The 24,820-nt window shown below is 36.4% G+C and overlaps 1 protein-coding gene across 7 annotated transcripts; it reads left to right on the top strand.

Moving 5' to 3' along the window:
• The first annotated feature begins 14,188 nt into the window (after positions 1-14,188).
• On the top strand, positions 14,189-24,654 carry LOC120078027 (E3 ubiquitin-protein ligase RNF4-like). 7 transcript variants are annotated; one of them, XM_039032205.1, is made up of 7 exons: positions 14,189-14,438; positions 14,541-14,671; positions 15,227-15,485; positions 15,603-15,657; positions 17,561-17,676; positions 19,095-19,319; positions 23,861-24,149. In XM_039032205.1, exons 3-6 carry the CDS (start codon positions 15,252-15,254, stop codon positions 19,308-19,310), a joined length of 621 nt encoding a protein of 206 aa, XP_038888133.1. In that variant the 5' UTR covers positions 14,189-14,438; positions 14,541-14,671; positions 15,227-15,251; the 3' UTR covers positions 19,311-19,319; positions 23,861-24,149. The 7 variants fall into 7 exon arrangements, with proteins under 7 accessions (XP_038888133.1, XP_038888131.1, XP_038888134.1 ...); XM_039032203.1 differs by lacking the exons at positions 14,541-14,671; positions 23,861-24,149 and adding an exon at positions 24,261-24,654; XM_039032206.1 differs by lacking the exon at positions 14,541-14,671 and having other exon boundaries at positions 15,224-15,485.
• Positions 24,655-24,820: the final 166 nt, after the last annotated feature.

Here is a 24,820-nt window from a genome sequence, read left to right as displayed (position 1 = left end):
AAACCATAGGACATTCTATGATCCTTACAAACACTCACAAATAAAGCTAACTTAGATTAAACTTATAATCTATAATGGTCACTCTTAGATCCTAAGACAACTCACTCCTGAATTAGCTTGATCAAAACTAATCGTATGCATTAATTTAAACATCAAGAAAAGACAACACCAACGGGTTGAATAAGCACAAACTTTTTAATATTGATCATATGAGTTTTCAAGTATATTGCAAATCAAATGGTCGTGCATAGGATGGAAGCTTGAAAGTCATTCAAATACAATTAAATGCAAATTGTAGAAAATAACACTCAACAACTTGAAACTTAATTACATACTAATTTAGTAATCAAAATGCAAAACTAAAAATGTAGAAAGTCTCCAAATTTTCTTAATATCTTCTTTAGAAAGCCACAAAGTTGTCGTGCATGTTTGACAAAGTTCGACATCACATTTTCCCATGTTGTGCACATTTGACAGTGTTTTCTTCACAAAGTTTACACACTTTTTTTTACCACTATACCATATTCTAAACTATAGGACTTTTCCCGTGCCTCTTCATGCCATTCTTTTTTTGACTCATTGAATTAACATTATATAAAAATTTTGATTTAAATTTTTTTGTCGCTTCTAGTGAATTTGCTATCTTTTGAAGGTGTAATATGAAAGCCTCTTGAATTTTCTTTGCCTTGCTTCTTGTAGTTGCTCCCTCAGTTACATGCAATGGTTCAATGGTTGAGTTCACAATTTCACATCACTAGGTATTGATCCAGATACAGTGTATTATTCACGCCCAATATCCTATACAGTTCGCTCGCCTTGCCGACATTCTGAGACTTACTAACCCTACATTCCAACTTTTCAAAATTGATAATTTGGTCTGTCACACTCTCGTACAATTTGGGCAAATCCTTGTAACTCTAACACTTCTTAATACAAATACCATGAATGTTAGAAAGAGACACTTAGATCGCCAAAAGCCCGTTAGCACAAACGAGGAAGAGAAATAGAGATAGTAGGTGAAGGAACTCTTATTCAAGAGAACCAGTGAGCGGAAGCAAGACTTTCCAAGCCCATTGTGAAAGAATAAATGCATTCACAAACATACAAGAACAATTATGCATTATAGAAAAAATTACAACATTCTTTATTACTAAAACAAAAGGAACTAAGAGACATACCTTTGAAGAACTCTTCTTCTGGAAATGTCTCGCTCTCGTGAGCAATTGTCTAGCAAAATCTCGCTTTCGTGAGCAATGGTCTAGCAACCTCTCGTTCTAGTCACTATCACGAACTATCTGATCCTTAAACAACGACCCCTCGACACTACACTCGGCAACCTTGGTATTCTCGGAGTGTGAATCCAGAAGGTATGGGCTCTGTGTGAATTTGGTAGAGGGAAGAAGGAAGTATATGATCGAGCTACACGGTCAAGTAAGTGGGATAAAGGTTTCATCTATCGTATAGACAGTGGGTACTTGATCGTCTAGCAATCTCTCGCTCGATCGTTTAGTCTCTCATGAGCAATCGATTAGTAAATCAATAATAAATCGATCTTCCATAAAACGAAAACTATTTTCAGTTTATTCTTCAACTATTAAAACTAAAAATAACCTCCCACTTGCAAGATTAATGGAGAAAATAAATAACCAACTAAACAATTATCTCATAATTGTTTTATTATAAATAAATATAATTAACTTATCATATTATATTTATAACCTATAGTTTTAATATCACATCATATGTAATATTTAAACCATAGTTATTTTCTCATTTATTTAATATAAATCATATTTATATCAATTCCTCCAATTAATGTATCTAATACATCAAATCAATTACATCATATATAATTGAACCAATTTAATTATACCATATATAATCAAATTCTCTTCTGTTAATTTAAACACTTCAAACTAACCCAAAAACTGATTCTCAACTTGAATCTATTGAGCTACCAAGGGGACCCTATGGACCTGTAGCTTGAAGCTCAAACGGTACGTTGACTAAACTCTTTAATCACGATATCCACCATCCATTAACTGTCGGGTACTCCACTAAAGACTGACAGCTGCAATCTTCTTATTACAAATATATTTCTGTGTCTATTGAATATAACCAATCAACATTACGATAACCCTTCATAGATCGCTCGTAAGTACAGTTAGGCCAATTTACCGTTTTACCTTTGTAGTTACATCTAACTTCTCAAGTACCACTAATTCCTCTCATGAACAATACATCATAGTTCTACTATGAATGAACACCTCTCGGGCCATGAGAAAGTGTGTGGCGCCACATTGTTCAAGCCCCTAAATCAGCCCTTAAGGGATCAATCTATCTACTTACCCCTGCTTTAGGGAAGGAGTGAATTCCTTATTGTGTAGCTGAGTTCCCGCTCCCCAATCAGATGAATCCCCAAAGTGGTAGGTTTGAGGCGGCAATCTGCCCACTTGTACCCATGTAAATCTGTTGGAAACGGCAAGACCCTCAGAAGAACGAACAACAAATGGTCAAGGCACGACAGTCAAGCAAAGAACAAAACTTGCAAAACAAAAACTCGTTATAGGCTGAATCGTGGAGCTCGCTCTCTTGAAGACATATCGTGACTCTACCCAAGTGTGCAAGTTGGTCTGGAATATTGCCACATCGTCCTCAGGATAAAACAACCAAAGAAACCCGATAAAAATGCACTGTTATTGATCAGAACACGCACCATTTCTAACTCATTCCTCGGAAAACGGAAAATGGAAGAGTATGAGAGGAAAGGAGAACATTCGAATGGGAGTGAAAAGTTTTGTGTGAATGAACTGCTGAAGGCCACGCCTTTTATAGGCCTTTAGCGTGGAACGATAGAGTGAGAAAGAGGCGGAGAGCCTAAGAATGTGTAAGGCTCGCACGGACGACTCGGACTCAAGTGGATGACTCGCTACAAGGGAGGACTTTTCTTTTCTTTTTTCGGTTTTAAAATAATAAATAAAAATAATAATCACACACACACGTGCCTTGCCACGCTCGATCGGACGGACGGACGGCGGCGACGTGCGTGTGAGACGTCCACCAAACTCACGTTGGTCTATCTCCTCACTCTCTCCAAAACATGGGTACCCTTGGGACCCAAATCCAAAGCTCAAGATTGGAGTACATAAGGGAGGCTTCCAAATCAAAATTTTTCAATGTGGGATTCTCCAACCAAAGGTTGGTTCCCTCTTATTTTTTAAAATTAAATTTTCACCCAACAATCCCCCACTTAGAAATTTAATAAAAAAAAGAGAAAAGAAAAGAAAATCATCGAGCAGTCTCAGTCTCTACAACACAGTGCATAAGCAAAGATGTCTTACAACTTGAACCTTTACGTAGTGTAGATGATTCATAATATACTAGAGTTGTTGGGTTTTATATCCTAAAACTCGTAGTTTGTAAAAAGACAAACATTTTTTATAGTCAATAAACTTATCATTGATTTTATAAATTGTATACATAAAAGTCTAAATCCAATAAACTAAGACACATGACTATTACATGAGTACTTGAACTTTATATGGAGACATAAAAGTGGATCAGGTTCGAGTAAATAGTCAAAATAATCTATAGTATATGAATACGATTGGATGCCTTATTCTGATAACACTATATGATGTGACATACTCTGTGGTTGTTACAAAGAGTTGTAAAGTGCTACAAACGAAGTGATCCTAATCCGTACATTTTATGACATGAGGAGTGGGGGTGTCCTATGCAATGAGTTTGCATAAGATCATACCAAGAAATAAGTCACTCTTACTTTATAACGTTGTCGACTGTATAAGACTGACTATTTCACTTAGATGACCTAGGTAACTCGATCTTAATCCTGAGTTAACTATGAGCTTCTGTTTATTCGGGACTATCCTTAGATTTGCATAGGTGAGGGATGACTCAACAGCGCCGGCTCAATAAGCCTCCCATTTCAGGGGTAAGACCTATTTAGGGATAGCTGGGGACATAGAGTACAAGACAAAATTCACGCCTACCTGATTTAGGGATAGGAGAAAGGTTGTTCTCTCAAGTATTGAATCCAGGTCTTGAACAAGGGGCCTCACCCTCTCACTGGATTGAGAGAGTTTTGGTTTAGTGACTGAATCACAAACTATTTGTTCATTAGAGGATCAGTAGAAACTTGAAGAACAAGACGTAATCTCGGGGGTAAAATAGATATTTGACCCAACCGTTATTACGAACAACCTGTGAAAGGTCGACTTACTAATTATGGTTAAATCATGTGGACATAATATATCTACAGTGAGAGGAGTTTAACCATGGGCTTTAGTGGAGTGACCCATAAGTTAACGAATGGGGGTTAATTTGGTGTAATGAGTTTAGCCAATTAATCTTGGATCGTTGGAGCCCATGATCTGTAGGTCCGTGAGGTCCCCCTACTAGCTCGTAAATGGATTAGTTTTAGAATAGTGTGATAAGTTAATTTGAAACGTTCAAATTAGAATTAAAGGAACTATATGAGATATAATTACATGTTTAATTTTAAGAATTAAACAGAATAGGATAATTAATATTTAAATATGGTTTAAATATATGAAGGTGGATTTGTGTAAAAATTAATTTAATATTTGATATTGAATTAACTAGAATTATTTAAATTATTTAAATAATTATTTATTAATTTATGAAATTGATTTTGTAAAATTAATAATATTTTGATTTTTGAAATCAAATTGATTTTTAAATCCAAAATTGAAAAAGATAAAAACACAAAATGGAAAAATGATTTTTCCATTAAAGCCTTTAATTTGCTCACATGAAATCCACTTTCTTTATCTTCAATAATTCCAAGCATGAGCTGCATCTCATGCAGCCATCTTCTTTGCATGATAACCTGCAATATATTGAGAAAAATGGAGTGGAATTGAGGCAGCAAATATAGAGTTTTGCTGGAAAAATTGGGTTGAAGAAGTTATTCTTCAAGTGGTGGTGACCGTGAGCTTTTCTCCATTTTCCCTACATTTAATCTTATTTTGAGTCCCACAACTCAATCTAAAGCTCCAAGAGAATAGTGGGGAAGATCTTGAGGTGGTCAACAACAAGGTTTGGAAAAGTTTTCAATTGAGCATCGAGAGTTGAAGAAGTTTTTCAAAGGTATGGTTTGAAGCCCTTTTGTTCTAGCTTGAGCATGCTTTAGTTACTGTCAAAATTAATGAATTAGAGTGCTTATTGATCCTTGTTGCTTCCGCTGTTGCTAATACAATCCTACAATTAGTATCAGAGTATCATATAAGTATTCATTATGTTTAATTTTGGTGTGGTGGGTGTTTTTCATGAGTTATATGAAATTGCTGCACTGATATGGTTTTCTGAGTTTTGGCTTTTAATTTCTCTTTGATTTCTCAATTAAATTTGTAATTGGCTATTTTTTATGAGCTTATATGTGTCCTCAAGAGTCTGTAATTTATTTAGAGTCATTAGAGTTGAAATTAAGTTGTAATTGAAGAAACAAGTGAAGAAGGCCGAGTTGCAGATTCCAGTTTTTCAGCCTCTACTCAAATATCGTCGTTGAGATTTATATACTAAACAATCGTTTAGCTACCGATGCTAAATGATGTGAAGAAAAGCTAGACGATCGTGTAGCTTCGGGTGTTGGGTGTTGAAGTCTTGTGCGCTAGACGATCGTGTACATGCGGGAGCTAAATGATGTGTAGAGGCGCAATGCGATAGCGCTACACGATCGTGTAGCTTTGCGTGGGAGCTAAACGATGTATTGAAGTGTATGATGGCACTACACGATCGTGTAGCTTTGCGCGGCAGCTAAACAATGTGAAGAGATGCTATGCGATAGCGTTACACGATCGTGTAGCTTTGTGCGGCAGCTAAACAATGTGAAGAGATGCTATGCGATAGCGCTACACGATCGTGTAGCTATGTGCACGCTAAACGATCAACAAGAGGCGTTGTACGATGATACTAAGTGATCGTGTAGTATTGTCCGGTGCTAGACGATGGCACTGCACAATAGTGTTAGACGTTAAACGATCATGTAGCATTGTCCGACGCAAAATGATGGCACTATATGATAGATGGAAGACACTATACAATTGTGTAGCTTGATCAGGCGCTATACGATGACGCTATACGATCAAGAAAACAATAGACGATCGTGCTAAATGATAGTCTTCAGTGCAACAAGATGAGCTTTAGCGAGATTTTGAGCATGGACCAAGAGTAGCCAGTTCGATCAGTTTTCTCAAGTCTTGTCTGATTCAGCCTCAAAAGGTTTTTGGTTGGTCCGGTTCAGACTTTTCCAGTTCGGATTAAGTGGTTTGGGTTCGGTTTGGAGCGGTTCAGAAGCGGTTTTGATGCTGTTTTGTAATAATTAGGCTTTTGTTTGCTTGTTTATGCCAAAACTAAAACCATATTAATATGTGTTTAATTATTTATGCATTTGATGTATGTTATAATTAAATAAATCTTGTATGTGTATACAATATGCCATGTAGATTTAAAATCCTACCGTAGGAAGCATGTTACACGCATTGTAAGTACGCTATCAAATGTTAGAATATATAGTATGCATGTTAGGGTATCTTGTATTTAATATAATTGTTATATTAAATATTGAATGCCTTTGATGTATGTTGTGGATGTTTAGCATGTCTAAAATTTTGTAAGTTGTTATAAATTTTGTAAGTTATGCCTACTATATTAAAGATATAGCCACTTTTAGCCTTTGAATCATTCGAAAGAGAGTTCCAGTCAGCATTGCTGAACCCTTCCAAGACAACGAGAAACTTTTAATAATGTAATCCTATGTTTTGGGTTTTCTTCAAGTATCTCATTAACCTTGATATAGCATTCTAATGCTCTTTACTAGGTCTGCTTGTAAACCTGTAAAGTAATCCTACAGCATGAGCTATGTAAGGCCTAGTGCAGTCAGCAACGTATCTAAGATTGCCTATGATGCTCGCATACTTAGGTTGATTAACATTGTTACCAGTGTTCTTAAACAACTTGACACTAGGGTCATAAGGAGTACAGGTTGGTTTACAATTAAAGTAATATATTTCTTTAGAATATTTTTTATATAGTGAGATTGATCCAAAGAAATTCCCTTTTCAGACCTATTCACTTTTATGCCTAAGATTATACTAGTTTCTCCCAAGTTTTTCATGTTGAAGTTTGCACTCAATATTGATTTCACATCATTTATGACATGCAAGTTCAACCCAAAAATCAATAAAGCATCTACATATAGACACAAGATAGTGCAAAGATTATTTTCAAACTTATAATAGATGCATTTGTCACTTTCATTAACTTTGAAACCTTTAGATAGGATAAGGTCGTCAAATTTTTCATGTCATTGCTTAGGAGTTTGTTTTAGTCCATAGATATCTGTCTAATTAACACACCTTATTTTTTTGACCATGGACTACAAAAACCTCAGGTTGTTCCATGTAAATCTCTTATTCAAGTTCACCATTTAAGAAAGCGGTTTTACATCCATCTGATGTACTATGAGGTTATAAAGGACAACGAGAGAGAACAGGACACAGATTGAGGTAATTCTAGTGATAGGGGAGAAGGTGTCAAAGAAATCTACGTTTTCTCTTTGTCTAAAGCCCTTTGCTACTAACCTAGCTTTAAATTTGTCAACAGTCCCATCAGGTCTAAGTTTCCTCCTTAAGATCCATTTGCACCCTATTGCCTTACAGCCTGGGGGTAGATCTACTAAGTGCCAAGTTCTATTTGACTCAAGTGAGCCCATCTCATCATTTATGGCTTTTTGCCATAGGTTGACATCTACTGAGGACAGGGCAGCTCTCAGATCTTTAGGATCTTCTTCTACATTATAGGTCAAGAAGTCATTTCCGAAATCTTTGGTTGTTCTAACTCTTTTGCTTCTTCTAGGTTATGGGTCGGTTTCCTCTCTAAGGTTTTGGATTTCTAACTAGGGTTAGACTACTTGATCCTGAGTCCCTACTATTTCTTGATTTAAAAAAGAAATCTATCTTCAAAGAAGTCGGCATCGTTTGACTCAATGATCACTTGGTTCACTAGATCATAGAACATGTAGGCTTTACTATTTAAGACATAACCTATAAAGATGCACTCATAAGCTTTACTAGCCAACTTTCTCCTTTTTGGGTCTGGAATCCTTACAAAAGCTAGACAACCTCATGTTCTAAAGTAGGACAAGTTTGGTTTCTTATTCTTGAGAATTTCGTAAGGTGAAGTTTTGTTTTTAGACTTTGGGATTATATTTAGAATATAACACACGGAAAGGATGATTTCACCCTACCAATAAGATGCGGCTCCTGAACTAAGTAAAATAGCAACTACTAGCTCAGCTAAAGTTCTATTTTTCCTTTCGGCTTTTCCGTTCATTTGAGGAGAATAAGGTGCGTCTTTTTGTGTATTATTCTATGTGAGTTAAAGAACTCATTAAAACTGTCTGAGTCGTACTTGGTTCCCTCATCACTACGAAGTCTTTTAACCTTTCTATTAAACTGATTCTCTATTTCAAAAACAAAAAGTTTGAAGGCATAAAAAACATCACTTTTGTTTTCAGTAAGTATACAAAAGTAAAATCAGAGCAATCGTCAATAAAAGTAATGAAATATCTTTTACTATTCCTAGTTAAGATGGCATCAAATTCACATACATAAGAATGAATTAAATATAAAGGCTCGAAATTCCTAAGTACAAATTCATGCGGAGTTTTAGTAATTTTAGCATGACTACAATACTCACATCTATCAAAATTATTCGTGGATAACTTAGGTATCATTTCCTGCCTAATCATGTTACTAATTAAATTCTTATTCACATGACAGAGTCTAGCATGCTAAACATTCATAGAACACAACATATACATAGAAGATTTCATTTTTTTTACGTCTAAATTCAATTTGAACATTCCCTCAGTTGCATATCCTTTCCCCACACTTACATTGTTTTTGGTAAGGGTATATAGGTCTTCCCCTATAGTTTGAGTAAACCCGACTTTGTTGAGGAGATTGCTTAAGACCAAATTCTTTCTTATCTCCAGAGTGTGCAGGACGTCCTTCAACGTGAGGGTCTTCCCAGAGGTAAAATTCAATTCCACCTCGCCGGTTCCAACAACTTTTGTGGAGTGGTGATCCTCCAACAAAATATTTTTACCCTTAGTTTCAGTATAAGTTTTAAATAAACTAAGGTCATGATAGACATGGCGCGTAGCGCTAGTGTCTATCCACCACCCTTCACAACCATCAATCACATTTACTTCTGTGATCATGGCGACTAACGGTTCTTCTGTCAGGTTCGCCTGACCAGTAGGACGACGACTGTTCCTATAGTTCCTAGTCATGTGCCTAGGTTTATTACAATTAAAGTAGGGGAACTGTACCATTTCTCCTGAAGAGGGCTTATATTTTTTCTGTTGATTCTAGTTGTTGGAGCCACGGTTCTGACCTTTCCTCTATGTTTCTTTAGATTTTTTGTTAGGTTTTACCACGGTAGAGGCGGGTTTCCCAGGTACTGCGTTCACCTCCTCCCTCTGGTCCTGCTTTCGAGCTTCCTCCTCGATCCTTAGTCGGGTGATAAGACTCTCCAAGGAGAACTCCTTGGTCTTATGCCTCAAAGTGTTCTTAAATCCTTCCATAAAAGGGGTAGTTTATCAATAATAACAACAACTTGGAATTGTTCGTCTAGAGGCATACCTTCGGTAATTATCTCGTGGGCTATCTTCTAGATTTCATGGGACTGGGCCTCCATGGATTTTTCATCCTTCATCTGGAACTTGAGATAAGGCTAACACTATATTTCTTTGACCCAGCCTCCTTGGTGTCGTACTTATTTTGCAGGGCATCCCAGACCTCCTTCGCTGTCTTCATTGTACTGTAGTAGTCATACTTCTTTTGCAGGGCTTCTTTTATCTGTTGTTCAGTTGGTTCTTCTAAAGGGACGGTAGGCTTATCTCTGGTACAAGTTTCGGCAACTTTCTTGACGGTGAGAAAGAACAACATCTTTTGCTTCCACTGTTTGAAGTTTGCTCCTTCGAACCGAAATGGATGGTTTGTTGGGGTTTGTGCCCTAAAGTCTCGTGTCATGTAGTTTGTAGACAACTTTGTAAGAAAACTAGTGATGTATAATATATATGATATTTACTTTACTTATTGACTTTGCACATTTAGATGTTTTTATTTTACCACAAACCAATAAACTTAATATCCCTGGTTGTGTTTATGTAACTTAAGCATGTATGTAGTGACATACAAGTGGATCATGTCTTAAATGACAACCAAAATAGTCTGTAGTATATGGATATAGGAGGGAAACCTTATCCTTGTAACACTACGAACGTGGCTCGTATTATGGAATTGTTACAAGTATTGTGACTTGTCACGGATGGTCTGATCCTGATCATTCGTGTAACGAACATACAAGTGGGGGCGTCCTATACAAAGAGTTTGTATAAGACATGACCTTGAAGTGTTAACGTCTCGCCATATAACTACGTTCTTGACTGGGACTTCACTTCACTAGGATGACCATAGGTAACATGACCTCAATCCTGAGTGAGTTGGGAACTCCTGCCATTGAGGGCGATCCTTTGATTTGCATGGTTACGAGTGGCCAGAGTACTGACTCAAACCTATTACTTTGGAGATTCGTTTGATTTGGGAGTTGAAAACCCAGCTTCACAAGATGGAGTTAACTCTTTCCCTGAAGCAGGGGTAAGTTGATAGATTGCTCTCTTAAGGGCTGATCCCGGGGCTTGAACGATGTGGCGTCACACACCTTCTCATGGCCCAAGAGGTGTTCACACATAGTAGAACTATGTTGTATTGTTCATTAAAGGGATCAGTGGTACTGAAAGAGTAAGATGTAACCACAGGGACAAAAAGGTAAATTGTCATGCTGTAATTACGAGCATCTATGAAGGATCATCGTACTGATGATTGGTTATATCCAATGGACATAGAAATATATCTATGGCAAGAAAAGTTCAACTATCGGTCTTTAGTGGAATACCTAACAGTTAACGGATGGTGGATATCGTGACTAAATAGTATAGTTAGTTATTCACGTACCATTGGAGCTTTGAGCCATAGGTCCATAAGACTCCCTTGGTAGCTTGGATATAAGTTGAGAGTCAGTTTTTGGGTCAATTTGAAATGTTCAAATTGACAAGAGAGAGTTCGATTATATATGATATAATTGAACTAGTTAATTATGTATGATATAATTAACTTTATGTATGAGATACATTAATTTGGAGGAATTTGGATATAAATATGATTTATATCTAGTGGAGAAAAAAATACTATGATTAATACATGATATTAATTCATAAGTTATGAATATGTGTGATCATATTTATTGTTTATTAATTGGACGGTTAAAAGGGTAATGGGATGGCATCTCTTCTGTTTTAATAACGGATGAGTAAGTTGAAAGATCAATTTGAGATGCATAAATAGCTCACGGTATGTTAAGCATGTTATGCACGGATATCGTGTTGAAATGTGTCATCGGTTATAAAATCTGTGCTTATACGATAGTGCTAAGCGATCGCTTAACGATTACACCCATACACGCTATTTACTAAACGATCATTTACCTTTTTCTAAGCGATCGTTTAGCGCCCTATATTTACTAAACGATCGTATAAACGATCACTTAGTTTTTCTACACGATCGGTTAGTTTTTCTACATGATCATTTAGACGATCACTTACCTTTTTCCTACACGATTGTATACTTCACCTAAATGATCAAGCATTTTGTTTATACGATAGATGAGTCTATCTTCTATTTTCTTGATCGTTGTATACGATCTATCTTCCTCATTTCCTCTACCAAATCCGAACAAAGCCCACCCTTTGGATTCTCACTCCAAGAATACTGATGGCTCTAAGTGGTGGCGTCATCTTTGTTTCCTTCTGTTGGTGTGGATACTGTTCGAGGTAGACGATTGGGTTTTCCTGAGCAGTAACTTACTGTCTTAGCAAAAGTGAGATTTGTTGTGAAGAATAAGTCTTCAACTGGTATGATCTCTCGATCTCTTATTTACCGTTCTTCTGAGCATGTCAATATTTTAGCATTAAGAATGCATTTTAGTATGTTTGAATGTATATGTGGAAATTCTATCACAATGAATTGGAAAGATCCACTTCCGCTCGTCCTCTTGAATAAGAGTTCCTTCAATTGGTATCAGAGCCAAGTTTCTGATATTCCAATTCATTGCTGCAAAAGAATTGCATTTTACATTCACAGTGGGTGCAACATGTCTACTCTCTGTTTTAATTGTTAATTCGTTTGTGGATGTATTGATTAATGGAGTTTTCTGGGATGTAACCTCAGTTTGTTGAATTCTCAAGTTAATTGTAAAAACCCTTGTGTTTTTTGGCACAATTGATTGTTATCGAGTCTGTAAATTCAAAGTTAGTTTGAGTCTTGAGTCGTTCGTGATGAAGTTCGGAGCAAGGGTTACCATTCTTCGTGGAAGAAGACGATCAAGTGTTAGTCGTGTCGGGTAGATGATGAGGTAGACGATCGCTTAGTATCAAATGCTCGACTATCGTTTAACGCGTGCGCACACTAGACGATCGTATAGCTCAGAAAGCCTCATCGCTTAGTCACTGACTACACGATCGCAGAGTAATAGCGTGGTAAGTCGTTTACCTTTCGCGTGCTAAGCGATGTCTAGACGATCAGGCTTCGCGGCCTCATTGTTGTCTACGCAATCGTTTAGCTTGTGTGCTATCATTTAGTGTGTGTTACACAATTGTTTACATGGAGGCGTTTACTAAATGATGGGAGCTTCGCCCGACGGTTCAAGACCCGGTTCACTTGTGAACTGGTTTGCTTGGCAGAATAATGTAATAGATAGTTTTCTCATTCCAGTTTTGTATTAGTTCATCCCGATCCATTAATCCATGGTTTTATATATGTGATGTATGTTTATTTTATGTCATATGGTATGCACGTATAGATAAATCCCATCTTAGGTTATGTATTGGTTATGCATATTCCCTTTATTATAAGTGTTATGATTTAGTGAAGCATGATTTAATTTACATATGTGCATTTAGTGCTTCGCCATACTACAACCCATCCGTTAAGAGTGAACATTGATCGTGAAGTAGATTTCCTATAATCCTTATGATTAGTCTGAAAATCAGAGTCTGTGTATCCAGTAAGGATCAAATCCTTATATCCATACACGAGCATTGTAGTCCCTCGTTCTCCAAAGATACTTGAGGATGTTCTTGACGGGAGTCCAGTGACCCTATCCTGGATTAGACTGATATCTACCGACTATCCCACAACGTAGTAGATGTCAGGTCTAGTACATAACATTGCATATATCAAATTGTCAACGACGGATGCATAGAGGACCAATCTCGTTTCTTCAATCTCTTGAGGTGTCTTAGGACATTGTTCCTTAGACAATGTAACTCCATGTTGAAAAGGCAGTAGGCCTCTTTTGGAGTTTTGCATCGTGTACTTTATCAACATCTTGTCAATGTATGATGTTTGAGACAGTGCTAACACTTTGTTCTTTCAATCCTAACAGATCTGAATCCCAAGAACCAACTGAGCGTCTCCCAAATCTTTCATTTGGAATTGGGTCGCTAGCTAGTTCTTAACTAAAGTCAGTAAACCCACATCATTCCCAGTGAGTAGGAGTAGGTTCCTTAGTGAAGCCCTCTTATGGGTTTGAATTCTTCTTGGGGCACTACACAAGAGCACTGAGAACCTTATAGACTCCATGTAGTTCACCCTATTTACTTTAAACCCCATTCAGAGTCACTTCAATCAATTTTATTATAAGTCTTACTCATGTCAAGCTCAAACGTCATTTGCCTCTCTTTAATATGCTTAGACTCAACTATGACATTAATAGTAATAAGTCGTCCACTAATAAAAGTAGATTAGAGGGAAAAATGATCAACACCAACACTTTTCTGAGCCAATTTGCTAGAAATTTTTTGATGACCTTATACATCACGAAATAATGAAAATATGAGATGGTTAATAAAAATTAAATACTATGACCATAGCAAATTGATCCAAGGTTGGTTTCAAAAATCGATAGTGGGAGTCGGTGACGTTGGCACGTGCGAAAGGAAGATGGAAGAAACATGTGAATACGTCACACAATTATTGGTTATGAGAAGAAGACGTGGCGCATTTCAGGCTGGGCTCCTCCTCCTTCACTGTCCTGTCCCGCAAGAACCCTGGAACTTCCCTCTGCCGTGTCTCCATTTTCATCCTCAATCCCAACCTTTTTCTTCATTTTCCCTTTATAATGCCCGCCTCGCCTTCTTTTTCCCTTCCATCTCTCAACCCTTAGAACCCCAACTACAAATTTCACAAACCCTAGAACTAATCATCTCATCTCATCTAATCTATTTACCACCTCAAATTTCGAGATATTTTTTCAACCGCTTATTTCAGGTACACCATCTTCAGATTCGACGGATTTTTTAATTTTTTTATCTGGGTATATATCTTGTTAATCTTAGTTATCATCTCTGTTTTTTTTTTTTTTTTTGAAAGTTTTTGTGAATTTTTTGACCGATGAAAGATTGAAGACTTGATGTTTTGGTTCTTGATCGAGTTGGTTTGTGTAGTTGGGGCTAAAGATCCGATGAAGTAGGTATTGTGTGGAGATGGATTTTTATGATCGGGTATGAATTTTGTGGTTTATTGTAAATTTTATGATTAATTCGAGGATTTGATGTATTTGAATCGTGTGCTGTAACTGATTATTAATGAATGTTTAGGGGGGAATGGTTGATTTTAAGGAGTGGGTCTTTGTGAATAATGTGGGGTTTTCTTTTTAACTATAAATTTGGGAACACATTGTTTGTTGATTAACGAGGATTTTGTTGTTGTCTTGGTTTCTGAGTTACAGGGATTTGTTTCTTGTGTTCTTTGCTCTCTGTGAATCTTCTTGTGTTTATTGCACGACTAGACTTCACGCTTATGGGGTGGTTGTGGGAAATGAGTGTGATGAATAAAGATATAAAGTTTTTGACTTGTGTGCCATTTCAGTGATAACTGAAGTACTTTTTAGTGTTTTCTTATCAAGGTTTTCAGACTATATTTGAATGGTGGTAGTTGTGGTTTTTGTCTTTGTTGGAAGCCATCAATTTCTTTCTCCAAATTTCCTTTGTTCACTCTTACATGATACATCAGTTGGCCTCTTGTTTGCATTCAGATTTTAAATATATGTATAGCAGGTTGCTGAGGAGCTCCAAAATATAGATGAGTACTCAGGCTATGAGGGGACATACCGCAAGAGGTTATCATCGTAGGAAATCATTGGACTTGGACCTGAACAGCATGCCACCAACTGAGAACCGAGATCAAGGAGAGACATCTCAGTTGAGGTTTCAGGAAGCACAGGTTAATCAACAACAGCACGTACAACCTGCAATGATTGACATTGAGGCCATTGATGATGATGTCATTGAATCATCGGCCAGAGCTTTTGCTGAAGTATGTTTCCTGCAGCTTCACTTGAATGTTTAATACTCACGATTATTCTATCCATATTCTATTCTTGTTCTATTGATTCTGATCTGTATTTCATGAATTCCATTGATTATCTGTCAGGCTAAAAATAAATCCAGACGGAATGCCAGGAAGAATATAGTTGACGTGGATGCAGGTATGTTTGTTTCAGCTGGCGGAGGACTATAGCTAAGTAGATTTTTTCCATTACCTCCCCCTTCGTTAATTGGGGAAGAAATTGGTAGCATGTTGGTCTATCTATTTTAATGTCTTATCCTGCAATGCAATTTTATTCTCTACTTAGTTTTTTTTATAAATTCTAACGGTATACGGTTTGCTGCTTGTTCTATGGAAGGAAGCTTGGAAATTTGTTATATTAGAATATTGAACATTGGTATTAACTAGGAAAGTGTTCAGTTGGGATTAGTGGTCACAGAAGCAGCAATTGAAACAGCCTTTAGATTTGGTGATTCATGTTTCAAACATATCCACATTACAGACGATCTTAATTTTAGGATGTTTAAGAAGTTAGACATCTGGAAGCATTAAGGACTTAGAAATTGTGGAAGCACAGAAGGTGTATTTGTAATTCCATCATTGAGATTTCTTCTAAATCTTAGCATCCATTAGTAGTCAGACCCATTCTAGCACTGATTTTTGGAATACTTTGTTCTCCTGTCTAGAGCACGGTAAGAGAAATGAATAGAAGAGAGATTTACATTCGATCCATACATCCTTCCCAAAATACATCATTATTCCAAATTACCAACGACCATCTGAAGGTCGGAGCTAATGATCACAATAGTTTTTAGCTTGATATTTGTAACCTAACCCATGTTTTCAATTTCTTGTCTAGAATAGATTTTGCTATTTATTAGCCAAACCACCATATTCTGCCGTTGCATACTCTTTTGCTATGACATGACTGTATGCCACATGGCATCACTTACAAGAGTTACATTCATAGCCGTTTGGTTAACATTGTTTTTGGGTTTAGCTAGCTTACCTACTGAATCTTTCAACTTCATCATCATGGGATGACTAAACGCTGAACCATTCATTAAAAAAACTAGATTCTCCTACCAACCATCCACGGAAGTATGTATATCAGATTCATTTACTCATGTATTCTCATATTCAAAAGGAAGAAGACCGACCCCAGTTGAACTTATTGCGCTTAAAAAGAAGTGGGAAGTGATTGGAGATAATATCGTACTAGTATGTCCGTGTATTCTTTCATCTCTTTCTAAAGGAAGTCAGGTCTTTTCATTAAAAAAAAAATGTTACTGGTATACTCTCTAATCTTGAGGACGTGTCCCTTTTATTGCTCAAAGGAATATGCAGCAATCATCATTGCTGCTTGGAACAGAGGCCTCCCAAATATTTGAGATCCTTTATTAGAAGCTTCATGAAATTGGTTCTTCCTTCATTCCAAGCTTGGCCATCAGTGAATAAAAAGCAAATATTCTTAATGCCATAGGAAGGATCAGACCACATTACAAACAATGATACCCCCCAAAGAACTACAAGAATCAAGTGTCGCCCAACCAAAAATCTCCTATCTGAAAGATTTTGTTTCCTGTGGAGAATGACAAAGTTTGGGCTGAAACATATAACTTGTCGGTGAACTATTAGGAAACCTTTTTTTAAAGATGTTTATTATTTATATTTATGGTTGTACCCAAGGATTGAAGTGTCCGTCGATATGTATCGTTAGATGTAGTTTGGGCGAGGGTTTGACATCGAATTAAAGGTCAATCAATCTCTCCAATATCTTTTATAAGTACATATAAAACATAACAAATTAGTTTGGAAGTAAAAACAACTATTATTAATTTATAAATTTCTTTATTTATAGAAATATTTGTCAATATAAAATATTTTATCGAGATATCCATAAAATTTAAATCCTAATATTGATGACGGCAACGATATTTAAATCCTTGATTGTACCATCTATGGACTGTAAGTCCCAAGAACCTCTTGTTCAATTGATGTGTCTGTCAATCACTTGTTGTGATGCTTGCTTCTCTCATTCTCTCATCTTCTAATTGTTGCAGAAGAGTGGACCAAGGTGTCAAATAATAATCGGAGCAAGCGTAGGAGAGATGTGTCTAATCAACAACCTGTAAATTCTGATTTATTAATCAATTTGGAAGCCAGCAACAGCTCTATGGTACTGGGACAACTTATATCTTTGTTATTCTTATTTTTTTGTGCAAGATTTTTCCTGTGTTGTTAGGTTGTAGTGTAGATCATGTAATTGTCCTTTCTTGAGATTGTAGTTTTTAGTAGAAAAGCCAAGTTTGGCATGTTCTCCCCTTTCTCCTGGATTAGTTCTTATGGCTATTTCTTGCATATATGGTACATCATTATTTATTATATGATAAAAAATTCAAGAAAAAGGCGAGGGGTGAGCTTTCTTTTGGAGTTATTATGTTTGTGGGGAATGATATCACCCTAGAAGCATGGGTGTGGAGATGGGGAATAGCTGTGACATGACTAGGGCATGAGACAAGGACTTGGCAAGACTTCCACAAATGCCCAATGCTTCAAACAAGTTGGATTATTCATAGTTAAAAAATTTTATGGTATCAGTCTGTTGGTTTAGAAATATTGAGATAACATATTTGTTCCAATACAATATTCAATTTTGTGAGAACTTGAATATTGAGTAACAAATTATGTATATCTCTTGAAGACGGACCAAGTTTTATGTGCCGCCATTGGAATGGTAAGTCTAGTTTGCATTTCCCCCAATGAGTTGCTGCTGAGCTCTCTCGCTCATGGGGACCTTGGTTTATCAGCTGATTGGGTTTGGTAGCTTTTGTTTCTCCCCTCTGAAAAAGTTTAATTTAGTTTGTTTTATGGTTTTTAACAATAGTTCACTAACCTCTCTCTCTCTATGTTTGAATGCTGCTGTTCCTTTGGTTGATTTATCTTCAAAGTTAGGGTTGTTCACAGGTTGAATTGATTTGGTTCATCACGTAATGTAGAACCAATCCTTATGTTTTGGTTTGATTTCAATTGATTATATTTGAAAAAGACAAGGATGGATGGTTTGTGCAAAATAATTAAAAACTAAACCAAAAGATGCCCTCATTGGTCTAGTTGTCACTAGGTTTAACTTTTCCCTTGTGACTAGCAGTGTTCATCGGTCAGTCAGCATTAGCCTCGCCACCAGAGACTTATCAGTTGGTGAATGTGCAGTTCTTGAGAAATGATTGAAAACAAAGATGGAGAAGAAATATTGGGAGGGTCTCTTTTTTTCACTTCTCATTCTTTTAACGTTGGGTTGGGCAGTCTGTTTTTCTATAACCGACGCATCCATGTATCCATAAAACCATCATCCAATGTTGGTTTCAGGCAGTCAGAGCATGTTTTGGTCCAACTATGTTCAGCCCTACTTGTCGGTTAACTCTTTAATCTTCAGAACCATCATGGATTGGTGATCTTTATTTTTAGTTGTAGCATATTATTAGCTGTTAGTGTTGAAAATGTGATCTTGTAAAGATAAACTAAATGTGTCGAAGATGGGATTATGTCTCTACTGCATAATATTGAGCCAACATGTCATTTCTGTGCCATTGGCAGAAAGTGAAGCCTGCTCCACCGAAGGAGCCCAAATTCAGTTGTCCAATATGCATGGGTCCGTTAGTAGAAGAAACATCAACAAGGTGTGGTCATATTTTCTGCAAGGCATGCATCAGGGCTGCAATAGCCGTCCAGAATAAATGCCCAACATGTAGGAAGAGAGTAACTGCCAAAGAACTGATTAGAGTATTCCTTCCTGGGACAAGCTTGGAGTGAGGCGTACATGTAAGTTGCTTTACTGTTTGGTCATTCTCTTGTTCTCACGGTACAAAAAGTTGCATATGCCCCAATTTAATATGCTTTTTGGTTATTGGCCTAGGTAACCTTGTGTCAGTGGTTATACTTATGGGTGAGATCTTTGAGATCTTTTTTTGTATTATCGCTTAGGGTTTAGGATGGTTATTCAGTTGTAATTTGGGGCGGGAGCAGTTATGAATGCCGTAAGAGTGCCAATGTAATTGCATGTTTCTGTTTAAAGGGACATTTGAATTAGTTGTATTTATGAAAAGTTTGATTATTTATAGTAATTCAGAAAATTGGATTTGTATATTAGGGAAGTATATATATGAAGTAAATCCTTTATAGCTCAGTTTTTCCTATGCCACTCTTGTATTTCATTTAGGCTAAATTATAAAAATACTCCTGAATTGTGAGTTTTACCCTCAGTTTGAAAAATACTTCATAATTTCTGAAGTTGTAATATTATCCTTCACCTATCATTAATATTTCAAAACTATCCTTGGAGCAGAAATCCTATAAAATGTTGGAGTGAAATCAAGACTTGAATGCTGTGGCGATCACTTAAAATGATGTGGTGCTTCGAACTTACGTTTTAAGTCACTGCCACAACATTTCAGCTCCCAATTTATATATGAAATTCTAAAGAATTTCTACTCTAGTGATTGTGTTGTAATGTTTATGAAGGTGCAAGGGTAATATTGTGACTTTTGTAAGTATCGGGTACTTTTAAAATCGAGGGTAAAGTTCAAGGTATCTTTTATAATTTAAACAGGGAATGTGTTCTAGCCTAAGTGACCTTAAGAAGTAATCCTCCAAGAATCAAGATTGTGAATCTTTTATTAGAATGATAATGTGTTTCATACATGCGGAGAATGTTCCTATTTATAGAGTTTTATTACAAGTGGGGTAAAAAGGGAAGTAACCTAGAGTATTGCTTAGTTACCCAATTAACCCCTATTCTTCTTACATCATTCTACCCCTCCAAAAAGAAAACTCGTCCCCGAGTTTTAAAAACGAAAAATGAAACAATCAAGAAGTAAAATTACCCCGTTCAATGGCATATGGCAAAACTAACCTCCTACATTTTGAATAAAATTATCCCGATTAAAGAAGTAAATTCGAGACAGAAGTCCAATATTGCCACCAAAAGATGAACTTCTCCATTGGCCATAAACCCAAAAAAGAAGTTTTCATCAAGCTCATTCCAAACCGTAATCATAGGACCAATCACAAAAGAATTAGCTTCCGAAGAAAATCCTTCAAGAATCACATTTTCTTCATCTTTTGCTTCAAGTTGACGACGTTGTGTCCAAGCAATTGGTGTCGTTCTTGGTCGATTTTTTGATTTCTGCCTCAATGTTTAGAGTTTCGATGTTCGATACCTCTCTTCCATCTTCTCGATTGGATTTTTCTTCTTCACTCGAGACTACTTCCGAATCCATTTTTTCTTTGGATAAGAAACAATTTCATTGATTGAATGAAATATCTGTGATAAAGGATCATAGAGCCTCATTTAGAGGGTATACAAAAAATGTTTCTAATTAGCAATAAGGAAAGATAAGCTATGACTATGTGTAGTCTGTAAATCTTTACACCAAAAAAAGCAGATTGAATGCAAATATCTATGTTGTCCTTTGTCGATGAGATTTTCCTTGGAAGATTCGTGAGTTCCTTTCGTCCCAACTTTTCCACGAAACAATACTGATAATGCTCAGCCATAGAATCTTCTACTTTGTTCGTGTGATTTTTGTCCCAATCACCTCCGTCAACAACATGGGCTCAACAAGATTTTTCTGAAATTTATCTTCAAAATTTTCTATTTGAAAGATTTCCAATCGTGATTCCTTTGTTTGTTTCTTCCGTATATGAAATCAATCCGGTCTTGAACTCTTGTAGATGACTTGATAATTGATCAATATGTTGGGTCATTTTTCCCGATGAACATTAGATTTCTTTTGTTGTTTTCTTTATTCCCTCCAATGTTATGAAATCAAAGTAGTCATTTTGTTGGATTCTTGGATATGTTTCAATCTCGTAGTGGGTATAGGGCTCATCCATTGGTTTTCTTCGATCGACCTTTCTTGATCGTGTTTCATAACCAAAAGAGTAATTTCGAGTCTTGAATGTTCTTCTTGGGCTGTAAACATCCATTCTTGATGATTGTTTAATTTATTTAAATCCCAATCTTTATGTCGATTCCCTGAAAAATGAGTTTGGTTGGATCGTTGGGCCTTTTTCGACATTGATGCCTTTGTATTCTATTCTAGACTGCCTTAGAAACATCATCGGAATCACTCAAATTAAATTTCTAATGTGGATAATGATAGGTTCTTTGAGAAAATCGATCATGGGCGAAACTAATATATTGGAATTCTTCTTCTGTATCATGTGAATCAGAATCTCAGCATTGTTTTTGGAAGTAAAATTGATTTTCTTCCCTATACCAATTGCTGAATTTTTTCTTGGACATCTTCTTTGATCGGCAATAGTTCATTTTTGCAAATCTTGAAAATCTGCAATTTCTTGATTCTTCCTTCCCTTGAAATTTCATGGGTTTCTCCTAATTAGATGCGTGTTCTTCGCCAACGAGAAACACGCACGAAGCTCCCTCTTGTTATCAGCATCTCCAAGAGTTCCTCGGTCTTGCACTGGTGGCAGTCAACATTGGTCGAGACGGATACTCTGATACCAAATTGTCCGAACAACACACACCTAACCAGAGAAGCCCTTTAAATTTAAGAAGATCGAGAAGAAGTTTGAAGAATCATCCCAGAACGGAATTTTATAGATGATTTAATGCATTTTGGGACAAAAATTATTATTGGTGCTATGAAGAACGACCAAGAAAGATCAAAACATGGTCGAGAAAATTCAAGAATTGATCCTACAACGATTATGATGATGAAACTTATTCAAGAACACCTAATTTGTACATCAATCTGAAGTATTGGAAGAAATGAAGAATCCAATATTTGTTGGGAGAGATGACTAAAAACGTGGAGCAGCTTTCAAAGCATGGGCAAGAACTTAAAAAAGAATTAATTTAAGAAATTTATTGGGAGGAAGAACCCACACAATTTCAGTAACAGCAGAAAATATGGTCGGAATTCTTGGCGTTGAAGCAAAAATCACTGGTGAAGACAAGGAGATTGAGATTCAAATTGAAGAATATGATAAGCCGATTAAAGAAGAAATAACTCATGGGTATGAAATCAACACAAATACTTTCAAATTGGAGGGTGAGCAACCTAATTCGGAAGAAACCGAAGCTTGTAGAGGTTGAAATACACAAGAACCATGTGCGTCATACTTATATGATACGTTCGGAATTGGAAAAAATTTGATTTTTTAGTGGAATTGATGACAACACAGAAGAGGTCGAATTGAAAGAGCACACGAAGAAAGAGAAAGATGCAACATTTGTGAAGAAGGAAGAAGGAGACGTTGTGGTTCTCGAAAGAAATCATCGAAAGTTAATTGACACACCATTTGCCGTTCTCCAAGAAAGAGAAGATCCTCGGAAGCTTGTAGACAACTCATTTGCAGTCCAACGCGAAACTGAAGAACACGAAGCAGCCGTGCGACCCTGAGGTGAACATTTTCACGAATTTTTTACCTGAATTTTCCTTTCTGACCCGACCTGGAAGACACAACCCCAACTCCGGCCTGATTTGACCAATTCCCGCACCCATTTTATTTTCCCTGACCCGACAAAGAAAATCCAATACCCTCTTACTGAAATTTTGGGGTTTTCAGCCCATGACCCACACAATTGGAACCCAAATACTCCCCAAGCCCAGTTCAAATTTGAAGTCCCCCTTTCTTCATGGAAATTGAAGTTCATCCCCAATTTGATTTTATTCACACTTACAAAATGGATTTTCCTCATTTTCTAAGAAATCTGCACATTCTTTTTACAATAGAGGATTTTTTGAACAAATTAGTTATTGGGTTCATTGGCTTGATCATGAAAATTGGATATCTTTTATGTTGAATGTTTCGATATGTTTCCGTTCGAGTGGCACATATATATATATATATATATACCTTTATTTTCGTTTTAAAACTCGAGGACGAATTTTTTATGGGAGGGATAAAATATGATGTGATAAGTTTGGGATATTTTGGTAAAATCAAGTTAATCTTGGTTAATCATTGATTGATTATATTTTAGTTACCAAATTAGCTTTTAACCTCTATCCTTTTAGGATTCTTATAATTCTCTATAAATAGAGAGTTTCCTCTTGTATTTAATATCTTCTCATTCATGATAAAGACTTTATTGGTTTTCTTGGAGATTTCTCTCCTTTGATTACTTAGGCTACATCTCAGAATGGTAGGAATATGAATGCACCATGTTAAAGAGGATGAAATGATGGATGGAAATTTTAGATTTTGGTTGATTCAAAAGTGTGGAAAATTGGAAAATTAGGCGTCTATGTGAACACATTGATCCTTCGTCATTTTGTGCCAAGTGCAATCATCTGAACTTTATTTTCTAAATTTGTGTTTTAATATGATTACAGCTCACAGGATTTTGTTTATGAAGGCTTCGAAAGAAAATGGCTGAAGTTTTCTTGTAAGTAAGAAAAGCTAATTTTTAGGTGGAAATTTCCAGTGCATTCTGCTGATTGCTACTGCGTCTTGATGATTCATAGTTGGATTAGGAAGAAGTAGCAGGAAATTCTAATTTTCATTTTTTTTGTCAACTTTTGTGGTGTTATGGGAGTTGTAAACGAACTGACAATGAAATCCAACAGTAATGCAAATGAGATTACACAATTATTATTCTAGAAAGTTGCTTTTGTTGGTTTACTTCTGGTTGGTCTATGTATGTTATTATATATATGATATCATGACGTATTATATGTTTGCATCTGTTTGAGAGCCTTGTTGCAGTGCCTATTATATTTGTTTTTCTTGCAGCGCCCATATCATGAAAGACAAGGTTATTGGATGTTGTTGGAGAAAGTTCTAACTAAAGACTGGAATTCTGAAGAGAGGGTTATTGCAAGTCTTTTTGGCAAATGGCATATATATTTTTCATTCCATTACCTTTGGCCGGCCTTACATATTTAGTTAAAGCACAATTTCATTAAGCAAGACCTACTTATATTTCACACATTTTATTCATAGAAACCACAAGCAATACTATGCTTATGGGGTTGGTTTAGCTGCACTGCCTTTCAGGGGAAATTCTGGTGTACTCCATGCTTTTCGGCCATTTCTTTCAGCTTTGGCATTGGTTTCTTTAGAACTCCAGTTGTATTGACTGTCGTCATCCTCATTGTAGGGAGATTTGTCACAGTTGCCATATTCATAGCAATCTTTATCTTTATATTTGTATCCGTCACATTCGTAGTCCTCCTTTGGTTTGTATCCCTCGTAATTTTCACTTAAAACATGGGGATAAGCTTTTGCAGTTGCTTCCTTCAGAGTCATCTCTCTTCCTCTAACATTTTCCAGAAGCGCCATTGCCATTGCCA

This window comes from Benincasa hispida, chromosome 5 (genome assembly GCF_009727055.1).
Source record: "Benincasa hispida cultivar B227 chromosome 5, ASM972705v1, whole genome shotgun sequence".
In the NCBI taxonomy this organism is placed as follows: Eukaryota; Viridiplantae; Streptophyta; class Magnoliopsida; order Cucurbitales; family Cucurbitaceae; genus Benincasa; species Benincasa hispida.
Note: the sequence above shows the minus strand (reverse complement) of the source record. Positions and strands in the feature narration are given on the sequence as shown.